A 27,892-nucleotide genomic window follows, 5' to 3' on the forward strand; every position below is an offset into this window, starting at 1 on the left:
TCGATGTGCGACTTGCGACACATTGCCACTGCGAGAGCATGGGGCTTGACCTAGGTTTGAAGCATTACTCACCCAAAGAGCAATAATTATGTTGCAATGCAGCTAAATGTCGTTAACTACTTAAAACCAATCTAGGTGTTCTTATCCTTATGAATTGGAGCCTACACTGTTCAAGAAGGATTGAAAGTTGGAAGGTTTTGATGGGATCTTAGTTCCAAACTTACAGAAATATCAAAGAAAATGGAGTTGAATTAACAAATGTAGAAACATTTTAGGGCAAAACTTCTGATTTTGGATTGATCTTTCCTATAGATCCAAGACCTGGAACTGCAACCATAGGTGGGTTGCATGAATTTTCTGAAAAAGTTTGAAAAGGAAAAATATTTCTAAAATCTACTGCTCTTTCTGCTACCAAAACACTGGGATATTGAAATCTAAGACTGATGTCTTAGATTTCAATATCCCATTCTTGGTCCCTTCTCTTCTCCTCTTTGCCCACCTGAAACCAAAGATGGGTAGTCCAGATTAACGAAAGGTGGGCCTTAGAGCACACTAAAGAAATTAGGTAGGCCCCATATGGACTAGCTAGAGGATCTTGTCTTGATGAATGAAAAAGCAATGGTTGGAATTTGGTTGGTGAAAGCTGTTCTTCACATCTAACGAGCAATGCTTTTAGTATGCACCAACCTCACTGGCTAAAGCAATGTGCCCATTCTTTCACTGATCAAGGCTTGCATCTGACCATGTCTCAGTCCTCAAACGGCCAAAAAAGCACTCTGACTAGACAATCTTGTTCCTTTTTAGGTTTTTTATTGGGCAGTGATAAATTCACCCCCTAGTTTTCAAAATGGACTGTACAGCCCACACCATAGGATGATTCAAACCGTCCAATTGATGGCCACAACGTAAACAGGTTGTGCCCCAAAAGTCATTACCATAGGATGATTCTAACCCTCCGATCTAAAGAGAGACTCACATTATGGAAACTTCTATAGATCGGACGGTTAGGATCATCCTATGGAAATGTTTTTCAGGGCACAACCTATTTACGTTGTGGCCCATCAAATGGACGGTTTGGATCATCCTATGGTGTGGGCTGTACAGTCCATTTTGAAAAATAAGGGGTGATAAAAAAAAAAAAAAAGGGGTGAATTTATCACCACCCTTTTTATTCCATAAATTGGCGAAACTACCCTTTTCATTTCATGTGGCATGTGGAATGTTGAAAATTGCATGTAGCCAATGCTTCACATTTAGCGGCAGAAGGTGCATGTTATTGGTAGGCCTGTGAAGAGTTCTAGTTAGACGGATCCTTTACTCCACATCAAAATGGGTGGGACATAGACAGGTGATGTGGGACATAGACGCAATCTTATTTAATCAGATGGAACCTAGTCAAAAATATATCTCCTGTCTGAAATCTGAATATATTTTGAGGGATTTGCTAGCGTCCATGGCAATAGATATTTCGCGGATGGTCTGTTGCATGTGGGAGCAGCCACACGCGAATCATGACACAGACACAAAAAGTCGGATCAGGGCCCACCCGAGTAGGACCCAGAAATTGGGAGTCAGTGAGTCACATAGATAGTGAGTGATACAAACATAGACGATCCTGTCTGAATTGGGTCCGTTGACAACCCTAATGATATTAGCACCTTCTGATACGACAATTTTATCTTATGCATAGGAAAACCAACAATGGTGTATCAGATGGACTGTCTTACTTCCATATGGAGAGGATAGTGGAAGTTTCACAGTTCAACTGAAGATCTTTGCATCGTTCTAAATCTACTTCCATATGGAGAGGATAGTGGAAGTTTCACAGTCCAACTGAAGATCTTTGCATCGTTCTAAATCTACTTCCATATGGAGAGGATAGTGGAAGTTTCACAGTTCAACTGAAGATCTTTGCATCGTTCTAAATCTACTTCCATATGGAGAGGATTTACACCTTGGATCTTCAAAAGAATTTCCTTTTCACTTGATTCCACAGAAATGATCTCTAGTTAATTTTCCATCTATTTTTGGCCCTTTGTGGGATTTTTAACACTTATTATAGCACCACAAGAGGTTCACAGTCTGCAAATGGTGGGCTTTAAATGGAAATGCCAATAAATATTTAGGGTGTGATAATGAATCATGGACCATCGAGGTGCACATTGTAGAGAGGAAGCACCATTTCCCAAGAGATGCAGGATGGAAAATATAGTGTGGAGAAGGATCCACAACAACATTTCAGTGGTTGACAAAGGAGGTTAATGCAGAGGCTGGGTTTAATTAATTGTGGTTGTGCATTAGAAGACGATAAAGATTATAAAGAAGACTACGATAATTTGATGCTGTGTATTGTGTTCAAGCATATGTTCTTCTTGACAGTGTATTGGTTCGTATTGGGCTTTAAGCCTTTAACCGCAATGGTTGTGGTATGTGTTTCGCTTGTGAAAATATTATTAGCTAACAATTGTATCTTCTCTCTTCTGTTTATAGAGCGCTCTGCCGATTTTCTCTTATAGTGGGAGAAGCCTCATTTAGTAGTCTCTAGGGTTAAGAACCTGTAATAATGACTCCTATAATGATGACAGCCGTGCATGGGGTTTCCTTTTCCCATATGAAGTTTCCTATTAGGATATCACCTCTCTAGATCTCTCCTATTCAAATTCCAAGATTGCTTTTTGAGGCTAATTAATTCCTTTCTCCCCTTCGAGACAATAGATGCCTTATGATTTCCTCCTTCCCCTCAGTTTTGAAAAGTCCTTTCCGGTGGTGCCACGTGTCCGTGCATTAAAAGCGCATCGCTTATGCATCTTAACTAGCCGACCTTCTTCTGCTCGAGGTCTCAACATGCCAGCCAATGACGTCTCAAGCTAGTCAGGTCCTGGTTCAAATTTGAATTTGGCCTCTGGCAACGATCGAATTTATTTTTCCTGGCCATAAGATAGAATTGCTTTTCCTTTTCTTTCCTGTTCATGGATTGAGTTTTCTGCCGGTTGCATTTCTCTAGAATACCGCTGGCCTTAATTACCTTGAATGCTTACGCAGCCCATATGACATTAATATCCGAGGAATGTTCTTCATTAATACCATTGTCCTCAGGCACAACCTTTGTTAGTGATTTTTTATTTTCAAAATCTTGGTTTTTTGCCATAGTTAAGTATTTTGGAAAATGTTTTCTCAAGAGTGTTTGGGAAAAAAAAAATTTTTTTTGAAAAGATGTACTTTTTACAAAAGGATGTAGAAGTATAGGTGAAAAGATAGTCCTGTACCGAATGAGAGAAAAGAAAGAGAAGAGTTTATAACGCATTACTTTTCTCTATTATTTGTTTGGTTGCACATTGGGTTGAACCCATGGGTGGACCCGCGGGACGGTGCAAATGCACCGTTCGCACACACGCTCGCGGCGTGGGCAATGGGCTATAGGGTGCATAGTAGTGCTTTTTTAGGCGCACTTTACACGTATGCAACGTCGCGATGAGCGATTGGAGCCTTTAATTTTTTCAGATTTGATCTAAACCGTTGGATCAAGATGGAGTCACTCCAGGATCGATCAGGACCGTTCAATATCAAATGAGGGTGATCTAACGGTCATATTTCAAACATTCTGGAAAGGTGCGAGGAGCGATTGGAGCCTTTAATTTTTCCAGATTTGATCTGGACCATTGGATCAAGATGAAGGAGTCACTCCAGGATCGATCAGAACCGTTCAATATCGAATGGGGTGATCTAACGGTCATATTTCAAATTGGAACCTTTAATTTTTTCAGATTTGATATGGACCATTAGATCAAGATGAAGGAGTCAGTCACTCCATGATCGATCAGAACCATTCAATATCGAATGGGAGTGATCTAGCGGTCATATTTCAAACATTCTGGAAATGTGCCCTGAAGAGGTGCTTTCACATTGAAAAGTCACCAGAAGCTCTATAAAAAGAGCAGATTTCTATCATTTCGGTACAAAAACAAATTTGCAATTCCCTACTACTATTCTGACTGATTCTAAACACACTTCTACATTCTTACAAATTCCCCAAATATTTCTACGTATTGTTTTCTTTTGTTTACTGTTCTTGATACGGTTCTTCTGCAGAAACAGTATCTGAAAATTTCTCTAAGGCTTGAAATTTCTGAAGGGCATTTCGGATTTGATTCCGCTAGTGCGAGACGTCTTCAAACATTAGTAGGGTTTCCTACCAGGCTTCATTATATATTGGAGACAATTCGTGGATCCCCTTTACACATTACTGGCGGGGGCGAATCTTGTCTTAAGGAATGTGATATCATGCCTTAAAGCAACACATTTTTGTTATCTCCCCAACAACGGGATAATTCAAATCTCAACCTTAACCTCCACTAAATAGCTTTTCCTTTATCTTCAAGCTGATAAACAGTGGCAAATGCTTCCTGTCTGTGGTGAGGACTTTTACAAACAGAAAAGAAAATAAACTATTCGGTGAAAAAGAAAAGAAAATGAAGTATAAAAAAGGACATTTTGTTCTCAGGAAAAGAAAAGAAAAGAAATCTACTGAGCCATCTTCAACCTCACGACGATCGACGATTTGGAAAAACCCAGATAAGTTTTATCTGGAAAAAGAAAAAATTCCTGTCTCCGCCCCCATGTTAAGCGAAATGATATATTCTCCCCATTGTTTTACTTGGGACAGCCCGGTCATGGTGTCAAGGTCGTCCCAAACCCCACTCAAAATTTTGCTACGCATGCCAACAAAGTGTAATCTTTGACATTTTATTAGAAAGATAACATTTTTTTTTATTAAAAGAACATTTATTAATACATGTTGAATTGACACTTGGCAAAATAGGTTTATAGTTCATTTAGTGGGCCCATCACGAATAAAGCATGAGCCAAAAAAAAAAAACGTTATTTAGAAGGTTTGTAACCGTTGAATAGATTGACTATTCTAATTGTTGAAAGCTTACACACATCCCTCTATTGCCCAGGTGTCGAGGCATACATTATAAACCACATTTTTATAATAAAAATTATAGAATTGATATGCACACCCTTTATCTTTACTTTGTTTTTTACAGGTAAGTTGGGGTTAGGCAGGACATAATTGTTGATAGTTTTTTAGTGTATTAATATGAAAGAAAGATATTAGAAACAAGAGCACAAAGCAATAATCCTATCCCTAGAAACCATTTCTAAAAGAAAGGAGAGAAACAAAGGATCTCAGGCGATCCAAATTCTTCGAACTATACCTAGAAACAATAACTAGGGAATTCCAAATATTCTAATATATGTTGTGGATGTAGCTAAAGACTCAATGGATGAGTGATGAGTTACATACTGGGCTAGTTTAATGGGTGCATATTGGGATCTTTGGGAGTGTCTTCAGTAGGGAGTGCAGGGATATTCCTTCTTTGGAACCTCAGATCATGGCTCACCTTCAAAGTCATTGATAATTTGTCTTCTGATGGATCTTGGGCTTTGGGCTTTGATAATTTGTCTTTTGAAGAGACCCAAAATTGATCAAATTTTTTAATAAGAATATTTTAAGTTAATTTTATTTGCAAATAGGAATCGTTGCACCTTAGGTGACATGATGAATCATATTATTTGAAGATAGAAAATAAACTCTAATAATCATTATTTGCAGGTGAGTTTATTTCTTCTTTTATGTTTAAAGAAGATATAAACTTGTCCTAATAATAAGATTATGAACTCAAGTGTAAGGCCTTGTTCATTTAAGATTATGATAACCGATTGTGATTCGAAAACCAATTATTGGACTCAAAATTATGGTGTATCTCCACTAGATGTATTAATTCAGAAAAGATAAAGAGTTACATTCTTACATACTCCGCTCGCACTATTTTGATATACAATGTTTAAGAGCATGTAAATTTGGGATTAAGGAATTTCGTGGAAAGGCATTTTGCGGCTGACTTTTGCACGAGAGAACAGTCACAGACACTCATTTTTAGCAGATTTTGTTTTATTCATTTAATTCATCTGAGGTGGCTATTTTCTCATGCAAAAGTTAGTAGCAGAATGCCTCTCGATGAAATTCCCTAGCAAATCCTTATAAATTTTTATATAATTTATATAGGGAATTGCTACCATACATCCATCACAAAAGGCATTTCATGGCTGGTCTCTCGCATGTCAGACCAGCCACCTCGTGAATTGAGACAAAAGCTTTTGTCTCAATTCACGAGGTGGCTGGTCGTACATGCAACAGACCAGTTGCTTGCTAAATGGACCCTGTCAAATCCCATTTATATAAAAATCATATAAATTTATTTTTATATTATAATATTTATAATGATATATTCACTTTTACACTGGAGGGGGCTGTCCTAGGTAAAAAAAGGTGGGCGAATTTATCATTTTCTTAATTATAAATATGATAGGGGATTTTGTAGGCAATTTCCCAAAAAGCCATTTTGGGGCCTTCCAATGAATTCTACTGTGTAAGTAGTTTTCTCGAGTGGGGAAACAGAAAACTTGACCAAAATAGATTACTTTTCCATTCTTTCAATGGACGGTGCCCTAAATCCTCTTCCCAAAGCATCCCTGCGTTGCCCCCCAAGGCATCCCCAAATTACAAAAATACTACCCTCCTTTCCCAACTCCAAAATCAAGCATTTAAAATCTCTCCGTCTCCACTGTAACCAATGTAATTAACATAAACTCCCAAGGGCATTCCAGTCATTGTATCTTCTACATTTAAAAACCTCAACACACGAAGACGTATCCGGTATCTCTACAAAATTCTCAGTCTCCTTCCTTCTCGAATAGTCTCCTCCCACCTGTTCTCTTGTCTCTCTTTTCCTGCACTTTTCTATTCCTTTGTTTAATTTAAAGCTTTCTAATGGCGGGATGAATGCACGTGTCACTCTAAGTCTTGAAGAACTCCCAATGTATCTAGTTGTCTTAATCTCCATCCATTCTAATTCATAACACAAGATCTTGAACCTAGATTCTCTCCACAAAACCCTGCTAAAATAGGTACAAAACCCAGAAAGGCAGAAACCCTAATCAAAATCCCAGTTTGGTAAAACCCCCACTTCCTTGTTCATGAAAATAGATTTGGGGAATGGAGTCTCTGAGGAAATCCTTCAATGGGTATAAGAACTTAGGTCAAGAAGAACATAACATGCTGTTGAAACACGAAGAAATCGCGTCAGAATCCATTGATAGAAGGGGGGTGAATGTTGAAGTTTCAGGCAATAATGGGAAGATTTGGAAGGAATCAAGCTATGAATTTTTTAATGACAATGTGGGGGGAATTGGGAAAGGGAATTCTAGCCCTAGTGATCAGAATGGCAGTGGTGGATTCAAGTTTCAGAACCCGAAAAATGATGATCCTCCATCAAAGCTTATTGGGCAGTTTTTGCATAAGCAGAAGGTTTCTGGGGAGATTTGTTTGGATGTAGATTTGGAAATGGATGAGCTTCAGGAAGATCAGCATTTGGGTTTAATTAGAGAAAATTCGACTCCGAAAAACCAACAGTTTAGTTCAAAGGAGCTTAGAGTATCATTCCAAGACCCTTCAACACGTCATATAGAGATCACACAAGAAGAGGTGAGAAGGAGGCATAAGGAATCCTCAGAAGACAATGATGGAAATGAGGAGCTGAAAAGTTCGGAAGAGGTATTGAAATGTACTTCGAATTCTTCGTTCCAAAGGAAATCAAACTTATTGAGAACCAAGACGAAATCTAGGCTGATGGATCCGCCGGTCCCCGAGAGGAAATCGGGGAAGATGATGAAATCGGGGAAATTGAAATCTGGGTTGGTGGGAAAGATAGTTGATGAGGATGATGAAGATCCGTTTTTTGATGAGGATCTACCAGAGGAATTCAAGAAAGATCCTATTAGTTTCTTCACTGTTTTACAATGGGTCAGTTTGATTGTGATCTTGGCCGCCTTCGTATGCAGTCTATCGGTGCCGTACTTTAAGAGGCAGACAGTTTGGAAATTGCATCTTTCGAAATGGGTAGTTATGGTTTTGGTTCTGATATGCGGGCGGTTAGTTTCCGGGTGGGTAATCAGGATTGCGGTCTTCTTCATAGAGAGAAATTTCCTCTTAAGGAAGAGGGTGTTGTATTTCGTGTACGGTGTGAGGAAGGCGGTCCAGAATTGCCTATGGTTGGGTTTGGTTTTGATTGCCTGGAGTTCAATTTTTAACAAGAAAGTCGAAAGGGAAACACAAAGCAAGACATTACAATATGTGAATAAGGTTCTGATCTGTCTCTTGGTGAGCACTGTAATATGGCTTGTAAAGACACTTCTTGTCAAGGTATTGGCATCCTCTTTCCATGTCAGTACTTATTTTGATAGGATTCAAGACTCACTGTTTAATCAATATGTGATTGAGACACTTTCTGGCCCGCCTATGCTCGAAATGCAACACATCAAAGAAGAGGAAGAGAAGGTCATGGCTGAAGTGCAGAATCTTCAGAATGCAGGTGCTAAGATGCCTGCTGACCTTAGTACTGCGGCACTCCCGAGGAAGAGTGGAAGGGTGATTGGGAGTAGTGGATTGCTGAGGAGCCCTCAGATCGGTAAGAGTCCTAGGGCGTCTGGGGCTGTCTCTAAGCAGGAGGACAAGGGAATAACGATTGACCATCTTCATAAGCTCAACCAGAAGAATATCTCAGCTTGGAACATGAAAAGGCTAATGAACATAATCAGACATGGTGTTCTATCAACTCTGGATGAACATTTAACAGAGGCGAGTCAAGAAGACGAGTCGGCATTGCAGATTCGAAGCGAGCACGAGGCAAAAGTCGCGGCAAAGAAGATCTTCACAAATGTAGCTAAGCCTGGATCCAAGTAAGTTTTTGTTCTTTCTTCCCTTTGGCTTTATGATTGTGTAGTATTTTCACTCATCTGTTCTCCACTCAATAAGAGGAGAACTTTGCAATATTTATGACTTATTGGCATTATAGTTATGCTTCATAGTGTGTGAACCTCACAAATTAGTTCGCTACTTAGGCAACACTCTTTGACATGGGTAATCACCATTACTGAATGTTTGCTACTTAGGCAACACTCTTTGACATGGGTAATCACCATTACTGAATTTATTCACTCTTTTCATGGGTAACTTTGTCGTTGAATTTTGAATGATTGTGATCAGCAAATCTGTTTGTGTGGAACATCTGTTATCGTCACTAGCTAGTTCATTCTTCTCTTTGTCTAAGAAGATCTATACTGTCTTTAGCTAATTTATCTGCATGGTAGAACACACCCTTATTTCCCGAGGCAATTGGACACCTAATTTGCTTATTGGTTAGGAGCATCTAGACTTTGCCGTAAATAATGACTTCATCGCTCAATTTTTCTTCAGTTGAAGGAAATGCAAGAATGCATTGTAGTTAGGAGTATAGGTTCCATAGTGGGAAGTGAGCGCGAGAAGCGATGCGTGAAGCGGGTGGTCTAGAAAAGAGAATGTGCGGGAAGCAAAAAGCTCTAAAGAAAGTGAAGAGAAAATATGTGGGAAGCATCATTGAAAGTTAACATGAAGCAATTAATAAGCCCTCAATAGAAGCTAACAAGAAAGAGTAGGATTGTAGTAGGCTAGGGAGAAAGGGTTAATATAGGCAAGGATTCTAAGTAAAAGAAAACACTTTACAACTAATTAGAAATACAAATTTTCAGAATTTACAGCTTCACATGTTTTATTCATGCATACTTAATCTTAAATTTTTCTAAAAATATCCACATAATTTTCATTTAAAACTTAAATGAGTTTTCAGTTTAAAATGCACTCTCTTTTTTAAATACCTCATTCAACATTATCAAAAGGAGAACATATTCTTTTAATGTCAAATTATTTTATTACTATCACCTGCTTGTTCCTAGTCCTTTACCTTTGCTTCTAGTCAGCGTGTGGAGTATTCCAGCAACCCCTAGGATCTACAACTTCGGTTGGATAGCCTTTCTTGACAGGAATCTCACAGTTGATCACCTATTGAGCCGCCATATGCTGATTGTGTATCATTGTGCCCTATGTGTGGAGTCTGACGAGATAGTGGACCATATGTTTGTCCACAATAAGATGGCCAGAGAGGCGTGGAGCAGACTTATCGGCAGATTTAGCATGTCATGGGTGTTCCCGTCTAGACTCTTCGACCTATTGGAATTCTCCAACCCCATGGAGTAAAAAAGTTATTCTTCTTTAGAAAGTGGTCCTGCTAGCCACAATATGGGTATTGTGGAAGGAGAGAAACGCCATGTCAAGAGCGTCCAATTTGTGTATACATGCTAACAGCTCTTAAGTCCCTAACCATAATGTGGGTTAAAATCCTTCTGAGCTTCATGTTTGTTTTGTTTCAGCTTATGACCTCTGGCATGATTGGAGAGAGATATACTTCAATAGTGAGCAAGTGGAGAAGCCATCCCCTTGATGTGAACCGCCTGGACCGGGTAGGATGACGTTTAATTTTGAAGGATCTCTAGCCTTGGCAACCCTGGGTCTGAGGGAGTAGGAGGCCTACTTAGATATGAGCACGGAGAAACCTCATGGGCATTTTCAGGGCCTATATGGACAATAAATTCTAATGATTGGAGGTTAGAGCATCTCTTCAAGGCATGAGGAGCATAGAGCGCAATATCTTCAACGGCCTGATTGTTGAGGGTGATTCCCTAAATGTTATAATGTAAGCCCAATGGTTCAACGATCACCAGCATTTTGATTGATCCCAAACCCAAATTGATTGAAATTTATAATCTAATTATTTGCTTGTTGGTACTGTGGATTAAGTTCAGGTCAATATGAGATTACTCCACAAGCAACTCAAATGGAAAGCCTCATGACAAGCACGTCATGGAGTGACAAAGAACTGTCGATGATGACTCAAAGAGAGAACAACCTTGTGAAGATTCAAAGTCCAAAGCATTCAAGGCTCAGAAGTTGAAGACCCTTAGATCTAGGTTGTATCTTCACACTTTAGATTGTAACTCAATTCCTCTTAGGTCTTAGTGATATTCAAGGCTCATAAAATAACCTAAGTAGGCATAACACACCATAAGAAGTCAATATAAGACCCCCAAATATGCCACTCCAATTTTCATGATTCTGATACTCTCTTGATTACGTTTTACTCCCTTGTTTTGTTGGACAAATGGTCCATTCATATACAATAATCATATTGTAGCCGAACAGGAGGAGTACGCCATGCTAATGTGCCTTGGCCCATAAGTCAAGAGTGAGCGCTCACTCTTTCTTTATGGGGAGAACGAACCGCATCTATTCAAAGGAAATGTTTCGGCCTGCAGGAGAGGCATCTTACTTTCTGATTGACTTTCCTACTGACTGAATCACTTGAATCAGTTTAAGGAGGTTTCTATAGGAAGAGTTGCGACTCAGCGTCGAGGCGGGCGGGGGTTCATGACGAGTGGGCATGAACTGTAACCAAAAGTGGTAAAAGTGTGATTCGTTCTATTAACAACTGAAATAGTTAAAGGTTCTTTCGGTTTTTTCCTATTCCGATCAAAAACTTTATTTCTTAAAAGGGTTTAATCCTTTACCTCTCAACGCCACGTTTGAGGAAGAATATACATTCTCGTGATTTGTATCCAAAGGTAAATTATAATTTGAATAAGCAAATTGGATTATGGAATCGCGAAACATATGCAAAGATGGCCTGTTCGGACGCCCAAAGTCCAAGGGTCAGGCTCTCGAATACGAAGAGGAAAATCTATCCGAGAGACCCAAATACTCAGAGATGCCCGAAGATCCCTTCGGGCGCCCGGGTCAGACTCCTAAGAAAATCTTCAGGAGCCCGAAGATAGTATTTTTCAATTTTCCAGTTTGTAACGGCTAGTTCTTTGGACTTCCGAATGGCTTCCGAGAGACTTCCTAACTTCTTTTTTTTTTGAAAATTGACAATTTATCGAATCTCGGTTGGACAAGTTGTCCCTCCCCAAATTATAGGATAAGGATCAATGATCCAAAAGCATACCCTCAAGGGGCTTACAAGGAACTGATAACCAACATTTCCTCCCTCAAAACTCATGCTTTTGCTAGTTTATCTGCCTCCTCATTTGCCGATCCACTTCGATGCTCGATCTTAGGACTCAACGACCTAATTAAATCAAGTACTTCCACTATTAGATCCTGTAGTCGCCAGAGTCCCTTTGAGTTACTCGATGCCCAAGCAACTACATTTGTCGAGTCTCCCTCAACTATTAATGGTCGTTGATTGTTCTCATATGCCAATCACAAGCCGAAGAGAAGAGCCCTAATTTCTGCCTCATTTGCATCACATATCCCTACTGGGCCTGAGAATGTCATTACAGTGATTTCTTTATCTTCTCTAATCAGACACCCAATGCTTGCCTTCCCCTGGTTACCTATAGAGCTTCCATCAAAATTGAACTTTAGCCACCCACATGGCGAGGCTTTCCATTTCGGTTTAGGCTTGGTTCAGATTGTTCTATCCCAGATAATTGACCACTAATTTCTTATCAAATCCTCCACACCGTAGGGGATTTTCTTCTCAATCTTGGCCCATGAGATGAGTTCTATCTTAATATCCAACACCAACCGTCTAGGTGTCCTGCTCTGATCTTCAAAAATACGTCGATTCTGTTCCTTCCATATATTCCAGACAATGACGTAAGGGAAAGTGGACCATATTAGCTTACCACTCTCCCCAAAAGGCCCATTTTGCCAGTTAATCAAGGTGAATTAATTGAACTCGGACAAACCCAGTTCATTCCAAAAGCTCCAATTTCCCTCGACCATAAGTGATATGAGAAAGGATAATGTAGCATCAGATGGTCTAGTGTTTCTTCATCCTGTTGACAAAGGACGCACATGCTTGCTAGTCTGAAATGTCTCCTTTTTAGTAGATCGCAAGTATTGATTTTTCTATGTACCAACGTCCATCCGAAAGCTACCACTCTTGGAGGTGCAAGAGATTTCCAAATGCGTCTCCTATCTATTTTCTGACCTGAATTTAATATCGCAAAGAAAGACCTGGCCGTGAATTCACCATTTGGTTCTGGTGACCATATCCTCTCATCATCCGGTTCTGGTGACCGGATCCGGCCGTTGTGTGGAGTCCAAATAGTGGAAGAGCCTAAGAAGATAAACTTGGAAGAGTGGAGTAGGTCTTTGGAATAGACCGAACCACTATAAACTTGGTGTCTATTGTGGATGATTTACTCCTTCCTCTCTTCTCTTGGTGATTGGTAATATCTTTACTTTGCTTGTTTTAAATTTCAAATTAACAAGGGTAAAATTATTTTTTTTAAAAACTAAATCACACTTGCAAATTTATAATTACCCAATTCACCCCCCTCTTGGGTTGCCTTTGGGATTTCATATAAGATGGTTGAAGGAGAGTCATCCCATCCCATGGGAATTCATGCACTAGTTTGATAAGATCCAAGAGCGTGTGGTAGGATCATCTATCTCCTTTCAGCATGTTAGAAGGACGGCCAATAGTGAGGTGGATAGGTTAGCAAAGGAATGAGTCACAAGGAAAGCCCTAGGATTCTTTGATTTCCTATCCCCTTGAGGGTTTTATATATATATATATATATATATATATATATATATATATATATATATATACATATTCCTTTTTCTTTTGCTCTTCCCCATTCTATTGACCAGACTGGTCAGGGGGTTCCTTTGTTCCCTCTTTTGATTAATACCTCATCATTCCACAAAAAAAAAAAAAAAGTGGAGCAAAAAAAGGAATGCGCTGGATGCTGGTTAATGGCGAATGGATGATGGAAGTAAAAAAGATGTGCTTTTGAAGAGAATATTTTTTGTCAAGAAATGTCTCCAAGGGATATTTTTTAAAAACTCTTAAGGGAACTAGAGGACATATGAAAGGAAGAACCAACAATTATTGATTACAAGAAGCTGGAAGATGGTGAGCACCTCTTTGTGTTCACATCAGAAGTAGATGCGGAAAGAGGCTTAGCTTGCAATGGTCGTGGTGATAGAGATAATACCTAACCTCTCTGAATCTCTCTGTTCCTATCCTTGCTGCGTGTTCCCCTCATCACTAGTCTACGAACTAATCTTGTTTAACCATTGCCGAGATGTAAATATCATATCTCATTTTTTTTGAAGTAACAATTTATTCCGTAATGAAAGTAATTACAAGTAGTAGGGACAAGATGTCCCATTAATTACAAAAATCAAATAGTCCCAGCCACCAGCTCATTCATCATTACAACCGTATTCAAACGGGACACCCCATCCTTTGCTAGCTGATCCGCCACCGTATTAGCCGAACGCCTCTGTTGTGCTAATGTAGGATGCAAGCAGCTGACCAAATCACGGATCTCATCAATCAGCTGAGCAAGTCTCCACGGCCCAGCACAACGATTGGTTGCCCAAGCAATCACATTTGTAGAGTCCCCTTCCACCATCAACGGCCCCAAATTATGATTAAAGAACAATCGGAGTCCATATAACAATGCTCTTACCTCCGCCTCGTTCGCATCACAAGGTGCATCATATATCTCTTATAAATAGAAAGCAGGAATATGAAATTAATCTATTGTGAGACAACAACCATAGTGTCTTGTTAATGTTCGATATTTAATACTGGCCACATAGTAAACTTGTAAAGCTCAAGAAGAAACATCAAACTTATGTTTGTTGTAACACTACAATTATAGGAAGCTGAAGATTGATATCGTTCAGTTAAAGGAACCTTAGTGTCTAAACATTAATAATAATAGCACTTGCCATGGCTGATCCCCCAAAGTTCTCCTAAGAAAATGTGGGTTGCAGTTGTAGCTAGAGCAAATGACATTGGATGATGTTGCTTAACAGATATCAAACGTCATAGTGGGTCTGGTCATATTATGGTAATAGTAATAGAGCTTTGATTATTTACTCATCTATAAATGGCATAGCATACTGTTTACTTAACGGTGACGCATATATTCATGGAATTTGCAGGCATATATACCTGATCGATCTGATGCGCTTCATGAGAGAAGATGAAGCTCTGAAGACTTTGGGTCTCTTTGAAGGAGCAAATGATAGCAAGAAAATCTGCAAAACGGCTCTAAAGAACTGGGTGGTAATTAAAAAAAAATTTCTGTCTGTTTTCCAAAGCAAGGATTTATAAATTATGTGATGTGAATGGAAAATGAGAGAATTTGTGTTAATCTAATAATCTCACACATTTTTCAGGTCAATGTATTCAAAGAGAGGAGAGCCCTATCATTGACACTAAATGACACAAAAACAGCGGTGAACAATCTGCACCAGATGGTGAACGTTGTTGTGTCCATCATAGTAGTGGTTATCTGGCTGCTTATTTTTGGCATTGCAACTACCCATCTTCTGGTCTTCATCAGCTCTCAGCTCTTGTTGGTGGTCTTCGTCTTCGGTAACACCTGCAAGATGGTCTTCGAGTCAATTATCTTCTTATTTGTGATGCATCCCTTTGATGTGGGTGATCGCTGCGAACTGGAAGGGGTTCAGGTAGAAAATGGACAAAACTTGAATGCTGATTCATTTGACCTATTTTGAGAAACTAATGGGGTTATTACCATTGTGAATTTCAGATGATAGTAGAGGAGATGAACATCCTAACTACAGTCTTTTTGAGGTATGACAACTTGAAGATTGTCTATCCGAATAGTGTGCTTTCTACGAAACAAATAGGCAATTTCTATCGAAGTCCAGATATGGGAGATGCAATTGAGTTCTGCATTCATGTTTCAACTCCAGTTGAAAAGGTTGCTATCATGAAAGAAAAAATAAAGGAGTAAGTAACGGATTGTTCTCTTGTTTTCTTTAAAATATCCATCCAATTGATATCAAGGTGACAATTATCATTTTATTTTGTGGTTTAGAATTATATTGTCTCTGTTGCACTGTTCATCTTCTCAAAACAATTGAGCAGGATAAATGTTATTCTGAGCAAGAATCCTTTACTTGGCAGGTTTTCTAAAGTGCAAAGGTCATGCTGTTTTTATCCTGACCTACTAAAGCTACGTAGTTTCTTAGTTGATTTGTAGGGGTTTATTAGATGTGTAGTAGGCCTCCTTGGTGGAGCACTTTGGTGCTGCAATACTGTTCTCTATACCTGGTCTTTGCTCATGTTTCCATATGTTTTATATGGAGCTATAGACTTGCCTGGTATAGGGTTCTCTATTTATCTCCTCTTGTGAGTTGCTGTTATGTTTCAGCATGTCAGAGTTATATGAATTTGTTAACTTGTCGATGTGTGAAGACTTGGCAATTGGTATTAGAGCAAAACTGTTTTTTCAATAGAGATCATCCTCAAATGTGTCTAAAAATGCTCTCATTTGCTATTGGTTAGTCAGAATATTGTCTTTAAAGAAGCTGTTACAGAATTTTCCAATGGTAGATTGCAGTAGTCTGTACTCTGTTCAATCTCAATGACATTTTTTTTTCTCATAAGTAACAGAAACCTCTTATACCAAACAAGAAACAACAAGAACAAATAGATGACCAGATGGACATGAATAAAAGACAATAAAAGAAACCAAAGAACACCTATCCATGCTCCTGAACAATAAGGAGATGTTTGTTAACAATCAAAACTTCCCCCCAACACATCCTCTCACTAATGAGAGCTCTATGCCTCTAGAGAGAACATTATTGCAAGGAGTTATAGATCATCTCAGTAAGATCCATAAACACATCCTCCCGAGCAATGAACCTTGATGGTTGTGCCATAAACACATCCTCACTAAGATCCCCATACAAAAATGCTTTTCTGATATCGAGCTGATATTACGGCCATTGCTTATTGATTGCAACCAATATTAGCACTTGGACCAAGTTTAAGTGAGCAACTGGAAAGATGATCTCAAAGTAATCCACAGTTTACCCCTTTGCAAACAACATTCCTTTCAATCCTATGCTATCCTGTCCATCACCATAATTAGGGAGAAAGTAATACTATTTTAGGTTTCCTTATAGGATCAATCAACTGAATTTTATTTCTAAGCTGACACTCAGAAACTTTTAGTTTCATACTCATAACCAAATTAAAATCCATTTCAAACTCCCTAGATCTACTTCTAAAATTTTAATCAATGTTCGATTCTTACCCTTACAGCTTGTTCCTGTAATAAACTTCTGGATTTCCTCGAATTCTCTCCTTTGCAAACAGTGTTCGGATTCCAAAAATCCCCACTTGCAGGCCATACAATTAATTAGGGTAGGGGCTTTTTAACCCTTCTAGACTTATCCAGAAAACTCTGGAAAGATAACTATTATTTTCAGAAATTCAAATTGCAGGAAATCCTCAAATTTATCATTTCTGAGAAGTTGAGGTCCATCTGATGTCATCAGAAAGTGCTCAATCTATGTGAGAAGAAATATAAAGAGAGGATTCAATTTCTGGGGCGTCGGGGAGCAGTACGGCTGGCAACATCATGATTCATAATGGAGTAACTCAATCGTCCTGGTGGAGATTAGACGAATTTGTGAACCTCTTATTGCTGATTTACTTACTGAGAATGATAATGACCAATCATTAATTATTAGGTAGATTCTGAACCATGTGAATTTTTCAGATTCAGCAGTTCTGGGTCAAGTTTGGGAGTATGCTCTAGTCACCGCCAGAATGAGATAGGTGAAAGCGGAAATAGGCCAGATACAAAGGATATGGTTCTTCTAATTTGCTAGGTGCTAAGTCCAGTGTTTAAAAGTTTGGAGTCGGGAAAAGAACTCGGCCAAGGTCAAAAGGAGTCGACACGAGCGAGTAAATGTTTCTTTCTCTCTTTTGAATGGCACGAGCGAGTCAATGATTGACACGGTCAAAATTTTCATTTAACTCAGGCGAGTCAAAGGAGTTTTGATTGACTTGGTAGGGCAAAACTCTGACAAGAATGATCCGAAGGTAAAACCGAGTTGAATTGGGCAAGTCGATTATTAGCTTGAAGAGTTTTAAACAGTGGCTTATGTCACAAAATTGCGTTGTACTGTATCTGAGATGCTTTCACGGATTTAGGAGACAATAGGCATGGATGTCAATCAGGTCAGTGTTAGATTTTCTTGGCATGTGGCTAGAGTGATGTTGTGCATGAGCATATGACACTTGTTAGTCATGAATCATGATAAACTCAATTTTCATAATGAGTAATTTGTAGAAGAATGGAATCCTATTACATGTGTGAGCGGTAAAACATGTTATTGAGGTAGTGGCCCTAGGTAAATTTCCATGTGATTGTGGATACCACGAAAATTTATGATTTAGCTGACACTTAGAATTTATTGCTGACAAACGTGTCCTGCTGTGTCTGACACGACACGCGTGTCCACATGTGTCGACACTCCTTTGGACACTTTTAATTGTATTTCTTGGAGTGTTACAGTTAATGTGGGTGTGTGGACACGTATTTGTGTAATAATCAATAATTTTATGTGTGTACGTGTCACCATTTCTAGATTTTTAGATGTGGCCATGTTAGACAACTCATATCCGTGTCGAAACTCGACACAAATCCATATCGACAAATTATGATTGCATATACTTTCTATTTTAGCTGTGTCCCCGTTTCTAAATTTTGGGGGTTTGCAGTGTCTGACACTCAGTGTCAGTGTCGACACACGACAATCGTGTCCGTGTCCACAAATCATAGATGAAAATTATTCTCAATGGGGAGGAATGATTGGACAAGCACAACTTTTTTCGTTTCTGATTTGACACTTATGGGAGGGGGTGATCGGATAAAATATGAACTTTAGCGACATAGTTATGTGAGATTGATATGGACGATAGGCTGTGGTAATTGGATGACTAGGTGACCACATGTGTATTATTTTTACTTTGCTGTAGACACTGGTAACTGTTAGTGTTGATAACTTAGATGGGCTTGGTCGTGCTAGTGTGTTTTGAAAGCCATCGGTTTGAATCCCTTAGGTTTTCTAGAATTAAGTCCCCCTAACCCTTACATATAGTTTAGGCCAGGGTTTCCTTTCCATTAAGGTAGAAGAGGTTGATTTAATTAATAGGATAACAATTTTTGAGTTTGAGCTTCTTCTTCTTTCTTTTTTTGAAAATTGACAACTTTATTGAACACCATAAATCAGGGGACAAGGAGTCCCCAAATACAAAGGGCCCGTTAAGGATTCCGGGAACTTTACAAAGGGAAATATAAAGATAACACCAAAAGAAGTCTAAGCTTCAGGATGCCCATTCACAGGTAATATGCTGACCATCATAGACTCCGCTAGCATGCCTTGCTTCGCCAAAATATCCGCCATTTAATTCGTTGATCGCCTTCTATGAATGATTTTGACATTCATCATTCCTACCAGACTCTTAATCTCAGAGATTTGATTTTGAAGTCTCCATGGCCCTTTGGACTTATTAAGGCCCCAAGCGATCGAGTTAGATGAATCCCCCTCGATAATGAAAGGTTTAGACACATTTTGATGGCACCATTTGAGGCCGAAAAGTAAGGCCTTAACTTCAGCCTCATTAGCATCACAGATTCCAATAGGTCCAAGGTATTTCATAATCACCTGACCGTTTGGGTCCCATACTACTCCACCAATTCCGGCTTTACCTGGGTTAACAAGAGCACTGCCATCAAAATTCAGTTTTAACCATCCCGGCGGTGGCGGTTCCCATTTTGGAGTCTGCTTGATTTTAAATTTCCTCTCCTAAACAACTGCATTCCAATTCCGGATAATCTCCCCATTTCCATATGTGACAGATCTACGGCTTTTGGCATCTGACCCTCTATAGGAGATTAGTTTATCAATTCGAATTGTTTATCAATCAGAAATTGGCATCTGACCCTCTATAGGGGATTAGTTTAAGCTATTTCTCATACTCCCCTTTCGGGAACATCTTGTCGCCGCTCTGTATCTGTCTGTTTTATTCCTACTATCAATAAAAGTTATCTTTCAAAAAAAAAAAAAAGATCTATGGCTTTTGACCCATGAAATAATATCAATCTTCACATCAGAGAGCACCTGCTCCACATTTTTTCTTTCATCAACAAAAATACGATTGTTTCGCTCCTTCCACACGCTCCATATGATGGCAACAGGCACTAGAGACCACATTAATTGCCCAAGATCCCCAAATATACGCCCCCAACCAATTTAATAGTACCCTCGAAATTGATTTTTGGAAGACCCATGACACTCCAAACAATCTAAGCATCATGTTCCATATTTTCGACGAGAAGGAGCAATGGAGCAATAAATGATTCAAAGTTTCCTCTGCCTGACCACATAGAACACATTGACTGGTCAGACTGAAGGATCTTCTCTTTAACCTATCGCAGGTATTTATCCTTTTATGGACAACTGTCCACGCAAAAGCCAAGATTCTAGGAGGAGCTTTGAATGTCCAAATCCGTGCTTGAGAGGATGCAGGATTGTCACCATTATTAAGGGCAGAGAAGAATGATTTTGCAGAGAAACCTCCTTGAGTCTCAGGAGTCCAAACCCGTTCATCTTCATCTTTAACCACACAGTACTGTGCATTCAGCAAATCAAGGAGTGCCGTAAATTGGTTGATTTCTTTGTCCTTCAAATTTCGCCATAATCTAATATCCCAAAAAGTCATACCATCCTCCATGTTCCTCTTCATATACTCCAAAACCATTGACCCTCCTTTTACAGCTAGGGAGAATAGGTTCGGGAATTTATCCTTCAAGATCTTTTCACCAACCCATAAGTCCAACCAGAATCAGACTTCATTTCTCTTCTCCACCCTGAATCTTATCAGCGGATCAGAGTTCTCTCGAACCGAGCATATAGACTTCCATGCCTCCGAGCCTTTTCCAATCGCCGGGTTTCTCGCCTCCCATTCTCTACTTAGTCTTCCATAATTTTCGCCGATTACACCATGCCATAGGGACTTTTTATCTCCCCCAAACCGCCACAACCACTTACCTAAGAGTGATTTATTTTGCAACTTTACTTTGCCAATTCATTACTTTTTAGCCCCCCCGTGCTTTTTAAGGTTCGAGACCTTCTTCCAATTCATTAGATCCTTGAGTTTCTTTGAGTTTCCATCTCCTTCCCACAAAAAATCTCTCTAAGCTTCTCAATTCTTTGAGCTACTTTACATGGGATTTTAAATAAGGACATATAGTATACAGGCATATTCGAAAGCGCAGCTTTGATTAATGTGATCCTTCCCCCAAATGATATATATTTAGTCTTCCTCATCGCCAATTTTCTCTCGATTCTTTCAACCACCGGGTCCCATTGGGCAACCTTTGGAACACCGAATCCAAGTGGAAGCCCCAAGTATGACATTGGAAATATGCTTTCATCACACCCAATAATCTCCGCATACTCCTTGATAGTCTCCTGTTGTAAGTGGGGGGACACGTTTTCCAATAGCTGGCAGCACTCCATGCCTTTTCCTCAATTCATTGTCATCCATCCAAGTAATGCCACGTTCTTTTACCGCCATAGACTTTTACGCCAGATGTCCTTGTTGATTGAAATTTGAATGAGTGGCCTGATTTAGATCTTTCCCAAACATAGCCGGATCAACAGCTATTTCTTTGCCTTTTCTATCCCATTCCATCTTCAACGTGTGAGTTCGCACCTCAGATTAACCGTTCGATTGTCGATCATCAGCAATGAACTGCAAATTAGTTGTCTTCTTCCTTTCTCTGTCTGAGTGCGAAAGGTTTCCAATGTCCTTGTTCTCTGGCCTTCTATTGACCCTCTTGTTTTATTCACCAGGTTCCTCCCATCTTTTTCCAAAGGTTGTGTCGGTCGAATATCAAACGGGTGATGGTTAACATCTTTATTGATTGGCATAGCTCCGGTGAGGGGTGCATCGGAGTGTTCGCCCACCACCCCTATTGTATACCACCGAGATTCAACCTTCAATCGAACGTAGGAACAGAGAAATCTCCATTCAGATGTGTGCACCTTCGCCACCGCATATTCATTGAAAAAGTCATCTTTTCCATCCATTTTTGTCTCCATTACCACCCCAAATAGACCCCAACGCTTCCACAGTTGATGAAGCCCATGCATGGAGTGGGATCCCATAGAACCGAATCCAGATTGCTTTAGCACCGATTTGAAAAGCAAGGTGCCAAGGACCGAGAGATGTTAAGAAACTCCCATACACTTGAGCACCTCTTTTGAAAACCGAATCGGGCTGATATTCAGGGTCAAAACCGAAGAGAACCTCACGAGAACCTATAGCGAAAGGTTTTGGTAAGTTGGGAAAATTCCAGAACCATTTGGCCCATTCCCACACTTCATGGATTTCCCATTTTTCAGATTTCATTCTACCGATAAGGCAAGACCTTAAGAGCTCCATTCTTTCAGATACTTCCTTCCCGGTGATGACTACATTTGGTATATCGCCTTCATCTTGAATCTCGATATTCCCCCCACCAGGCCAGTAGCAGTCCGCCTTATCGTCCCTCCCATTGTCCTCCTTTGGCCTCTGATGGTTTGTGGTTTTCCTCCCATCACATTCCCGACATGTATTTTTTTTACGGAAGTTGTGAGATCCGCAACTTCTACACAACCAATCTCCCGGTAATATGCTAAACCGGCATGTTCTTGGCGCTTTGCTATCTTTCCGAGCTTTGTAGACACTGTTTTTTTTCTTTTTACTCCAGTGTCACGTTCGCCCCATCGTGTTCGGAACATCCTTTTTCACCCCCAACTCGACTTGAAACGGGCGAGAAGGGAAAGGAGCTTGAAGGGCTTCGGCCCTCAGAGATGAGAGGAACTAGAAGGGCTTGGGCCCTCAACAGAGACACGGTCACTTTCCGGCAAGGCAAGCCATCAACTCCTCAGACTCCGTATCTGTCATCGGTGACCTTTACAAGCTCAAACAACAACGCTATTAGGTCAAACAACAACGCTATTAGAGGAACTAGAAGGGCTTGGGCCCTCAACAGAGACACGGTCACTTTCCGGCAAGCCAAGCCATCAACTCCTCAGACTCCGTATCTGTCGTCGGTGACCTTCACAAGCTCAAACAACAACGCTATTAGGTCATACATATACTGACCATTATCAAGAACCAACACCATGTCACTATCGAGAACGGATGTTATTCGATGCGCTATCGTGATGACTGTGGAGTGTGAGAACTGTTGCCTTAGTGTAATCTGAATAAGGTTATCAGTAGCAGTATCCACTGAAGCAGTTGCCTCATCAAGCACCAAAATGTTGTTTGAGCTATTTACGGTACTTGGAATTTAGTTGGTTAGTGATATCTGTTTCAAGTTTGGACAGGCTTTAGACTAGAGGTATAGCAGCTTCTTTTGTTGAGTTAAAATAGAGTTCAAATAGGTTTTGTTTAAGCTGCACTCTTATAAAGAGGAGATCATGGTATGGTTTGGAATTTGGAGTATGGTCTGAGTCAGAAAATGTAGGAGATATTGTGAACAAAACTTAGAATTTTTATTATTTTTATTCATTGTTTGTTCTGTCTTTTTCATCAGTTTTTTTTTTCTGCTGCTTTTCATGTGCTCGTGCCACTTTTATCTGGCTCTCTGGGTTTCCAGTATACAGAGTCTCAGCATAGGAGTGGGATTCACTGTAGTTAGATCATACATTTTTCTTCTATTAAAATTGAATTAATATGATGCATTGTTTTGTTGGAAAATCCATTGATTTTTTTTAAACCACTAGATTGGAATTTTACATCCTGAATTCAAGAATAGATGACGATTGAGGACTTTTCAAAGAAGTTTTGAAGTTATGAATCAGCGGAAGAGATGAAAAAGAAAGAAAGAAAAAGAACAGTCCAATGTGCAAATGACTACAAGGTTTTGAATGGTCTTTTTGCTTCCTCTGTTGCAGGTATATTGAGAGCAAGAAGGACCACTGGCACCCGAATCCAACCATTGTTATCAAGGATGTGGTAGACATGAACAAGGTTCCAATGGCAGTCTGGTTAACACACCGCATGAATCACCAGAACATGGGGGAGAGGTGGTCGAGGAGAGAGCACTTGGTCCAAGAGATGATCAAAGTTTTCAGGGAACTCGACATTGAGTACCGAATGTTACCTCTCGAAATCAACGTCCGAAACATGCCCACTTTGTCTTCCACCAGGCTTCCTTCAACTTGGGCAACATGAGCCTGTTTTACAAACTTACAGTTATAATGCCTACTGACATGAGCAGAATGGTAAGGTGAGCAGATAGATTTAGGAGAGCATACAAAAATATGAATGGGATTATAAGGATTATATTTGCTGTTACTAAAAAGGTAAAATACTCTTCTTTTTAATACTCTTCCTAATCTTCTATGTTATAACAGTGTAGTTTGTTGGAATCTATAATTTTTGTATTGTCTCTCACTCTAGGTTAGCTGAGACTAAACCAGTGACGTCTCAACCTTAATGTTGTGACGCATTGCAACTGCGACAGCATGGGACTTGACCTAGGTTTTTATCATTATTCACCCAAAGAGCAATAATTATGTTGCAATGCATCTAAATGCCATGAACTACATGCTCAAAACCAGTCCAGGTGTTCTTATCCTTTTGAATTGCTTACACTGTTCAAGAAGGATCGAAAGTTGGAAGGTTTTGATGGGATATTAATGCAAAACTTACAGAAAAATCCTTTAAAATTGAGTTGAATTGACAAATGTAGAAACATTTTAGGGCAAAACTTCTGATTTTGGATTGATCTTTCCTATAGATCCAAGACCCGGAACAGCAACCATAAGTGGGTTGCATGAATTTTCTGGAAAAGTTTGCAGAGGAAAAATACTACTAAAATTTTCTGCCCTTTTCTCTACCAAAACTCTAGGATATTGAAATCTCAACTCATGTCTGAGATTTCAATATCCCATTCTTCGTCCCTTCTCTTCCCCTCTTTGCCCGCCAAAAACCAATGATGGCCATTGAAGGGCCCATAAGATGAATAGTTCAGATTAACCAAGGTGGGCCTTAGAGCCCACTAAAGAAGTTAGGTAGGGCCCTATCGACTAGCTAGAGGATCTTGTCTTGATTAATGAAAAAGCAATGGTTGGTATTTGGTTGGTAAAAGTTGTTCTTCACATCTAATAAGCAATGCTTTTAGCATGCACCAACCTCACTGACTAAATAAATGGACCCATTCTTTCACTGGTCAAGGCTTGCATCTGATCTAGGGGTGCAACTTGGGTCGGGCTCAACCCTAACCCGACGGGTTCAGCCTGTTTTTGGCTTGGGTTGGGAAAAGCCAACCCGAATTAATTTTGGGTTGCATTAGGGTTGAGGCCTTGGCAACCTGACCCGACGCAAACCCGACCTCCATCCTCTAATTTTCTGATAATTTTTTTAGGATTATGCTCTTCTTTTTTTTGTATTTTTCTATGTGGCCCTAGATGAGCCTGAACAACCTGACTCAACCCAAACTCAACCTGATCCAATTTGGAGGTGGGTTCGGTTAGGGTTGACCATCTTCAACCCGAGGCTCAGGTTGGGTTAGGTTAGGGTTCTCAGGTTGGGGTTGGCCTCAAACCGACCCAACCCGAGCTGACTTGCACCCCTTATCTGACCTTGTCTCAGTCCCAAAGGCCAAAAAATCACTCCGACTAGACAATTCTACTATCTGATAGAATTATATTATGGTAACCGAACTGGGCCGAGAGTGGAACCGAATAAATAGCCTCTTCACACGTTAGCAATCTTGTTCCTTTTTAGGCTTTTCATTGGGCAATGATAAATTCACCCTTTACTTTTCAAAATGGACGGTACAGCCCATACCATAGGATGATCCAAACCGTCCAATTGATGGGTCACAACGTAAATAGGTTGTGCCCCAAAAATCATTACCATGGGATGATTCTAACCCTCCGATCTAAAGAGGGACTCACATTATGAAAACCTCTATAGATCGGACAGTTGGAGTGATTATATGGAAATGTTTTTGGGGGCACAACCTATTTACGTTGTGGCCCATCAAATGGATGGAGTGAATTCATCACAGAAGGGGGTGAATTTATCACCGCCCTTTTTATTCCTTAAAATAGCAAAACTACCCTCTCATTTCCATATAGCATGTGGAATGTTGAAAATTGAATGTAGTCAATGCTTCACATTTAGCGGCAGAAGGTGCATGTTATTGGTAGGGCTTTAAGAAGTCCAGCTAGACGGATCCGGATCCTTTAGATCCACATCAAAATGGGTTGGACCTAGACAAGTGATGTGATCCATTAGAGTGTCGTCTCATGTGGGACCCACCCGAGTAGGACCCACAAAATTGGGATTCAAATAGATTGTGGCACGAACATAGACGATCCTGTCTGAATTGGGTCCGCTCACAACTCTAATGATATTAGCACCTTCTGATAGGACTAATTTTATTCATAGGAAAACCAGCAATGGTGTATGAGATGGACTGTCTTCATCAATCAAAGGTGAGACCCACTATGCGTGGGAGCCCAATCAAGCAAGAGTAATTCATAGTCCTGAATTTTCGAGGCTCCCCCCCTTGATGGACTATAATACGTTTCCAAACATCCCATTGAAACACAGGCTTCTTGCCTGATCATAACCCAAAGAGCGAGCGTGTTTGGTTGCACAAAAACTTGGCAGCCGTCAGAATTTGACTTGGATTTGGAATGTCATTTCATATTTGTTTGCCACAATAGCATTGGACGTCCTTTAGAACTCCCTTGGATGTTTCTTGGATTTGGAATGTCATTTCATATTTGTTTGCCACAATAGCATTGGACGTCCTTTAGAGTTCCCTTGGATGTCTCTATATTACATGTCTGCTGAGGTGGATTCCTTTTTATCTCTATATGACTTTTAAACCAAATTCTTCTAAAAACAAGGTATTTTGCTTGAATTTCCTAGGGAATGATGCTCTCTCTTCTCTCTCTCTCTCTCTCTCCCAATATTTTGCTTAAAAAAGAACCAAATAAAGCAAGCTGTTGTTAATGTCGGAAGAGGCTATTTGCTGGAACAAATCCCACCATGCCACATCTCATACAAGGGGTAGTTTTATCCGTTTGGTTGCTGGATTTTTTTTGGTTCTTGGGACTTTTGTGGAATTTCCACAGGAAACCCACGTTTGGTTGCTAGGCCCAAAATAATCCCAGGAATCAAAATAACCCCGCACGAAACCCTACCTTGAAAACAAAAAAATACTCCCAGGAACCAAAAATAAGCTTGCAGAAGAAGTTTTTTCTTCCCAACAGTTCAAGCAACCAAACAAAGCATTTTTTTTCCACCATAGTCCGGTTAACCAAACATGGGATTTTTATTTTACCAGGATACTTCAAGGGAGTTTTTTTTTTCTACCAATCTCCCTAGGAGTTTTTTGTTCCACATAAATCTCAAGAACCAAAAAAATTCCGGCAACCAAACCGAAACAAAACGCCAAAAAAAAAAAAGAAAAAAAAAAGAAGATTGCTAACGTGAGTACAGGCCATTTGTTCGATTCCACTTTAGGTTACTATATCATTATTGTTCTTATTCAAAATTGCATTGGGGGAGAGGGCCAATCCTAACGATCCCATAATCTAGAAGAGAGAGTCCCACATTCAATGTCATTACAGTGGGTTACCAAAGCAAAAAATCTAGAGACCCCATTCCATGTCAATTCAAAGCAAAAATCTGACCTAAATCTAGAGGCCCCCATTCAATGTCAATTCAATGGTAGGGCTGCAACTCGAGCCGGGTTTTACCCGACCCGCATCGACCCGACCCGAAAATAGCCTGGGTTGGGTTCAAGTTTCATGGGTTTCGGGTCGAGCCGGGTTGAGCATTCAAAAGCCCGCATGAATCTCGGGTCGAGCCGGGTTTGAAGGGGCCCGACCCGACCCGACCCGAGTTACATAAGTTATAGTATGTACATTTTTTTCTATTGTTAGTTAAAAGTTAAAAGTGAAAACCCACGCACCCACTGTTATTGCGTGTGAGTGTAATTTCTGCTTCTATGAGTTGAGTTGATTCTAGTGTTTGATTTAGCATTGTTTGATTGTAATTACAACATTGTTTGATTC

The 27,892-nt window shown here is 39.9% G+C and overlaps 1 protein-coding gene across 1 annotated transcript; it reads left to right on the top strand.

Moving 5' to 3' along the window:
- Positions 1-6,713: 6,713 nt before the first annotated feature.
- On the top strand, positions 6,714-24,178 carry LOC143886580 (mechanosensitive ion channel protein 6-like). Its single transcript, XM_077390631.1, has 5 exons — positions 6,714-8,802; positions 14,906-15,029; positions 15,143-15,436; positions 15,520-15,722; positions 23,747-24,178. Exons 1-5 carry the CDS (start codon positions 7,061-7,063, stop codon positions 24,024-24,026), a joined length of 2,643 nt encoding a protein of 880 aa, XP_077246746.1. The 5' UTR covers positions 6,714-7,060; the 3' UTR covers positions 24,027-24,178.
- The last annotated feature ends 3,714 nt before the right edge of the window (positions 24,179-27,892 follow it).

The sequence above is a fragment of the Tasmannia lanceolata genome, unplaced genomic scaffold, assembly GCF_043159265.1.
Source record: "Tasmannia lanceolata isolate RefF3 unplaced genomic scaffold, GAP_Taslan_0.1 ptg000011l, whole genome shotgun sequence".
Taxonomy (NCBI): Eukaryota; Viridiplantae; Streptophyta; class Magnoliopsida; order Canellales; family Winteraceae; genus Tasmannia; species Tasmannia lanceolata.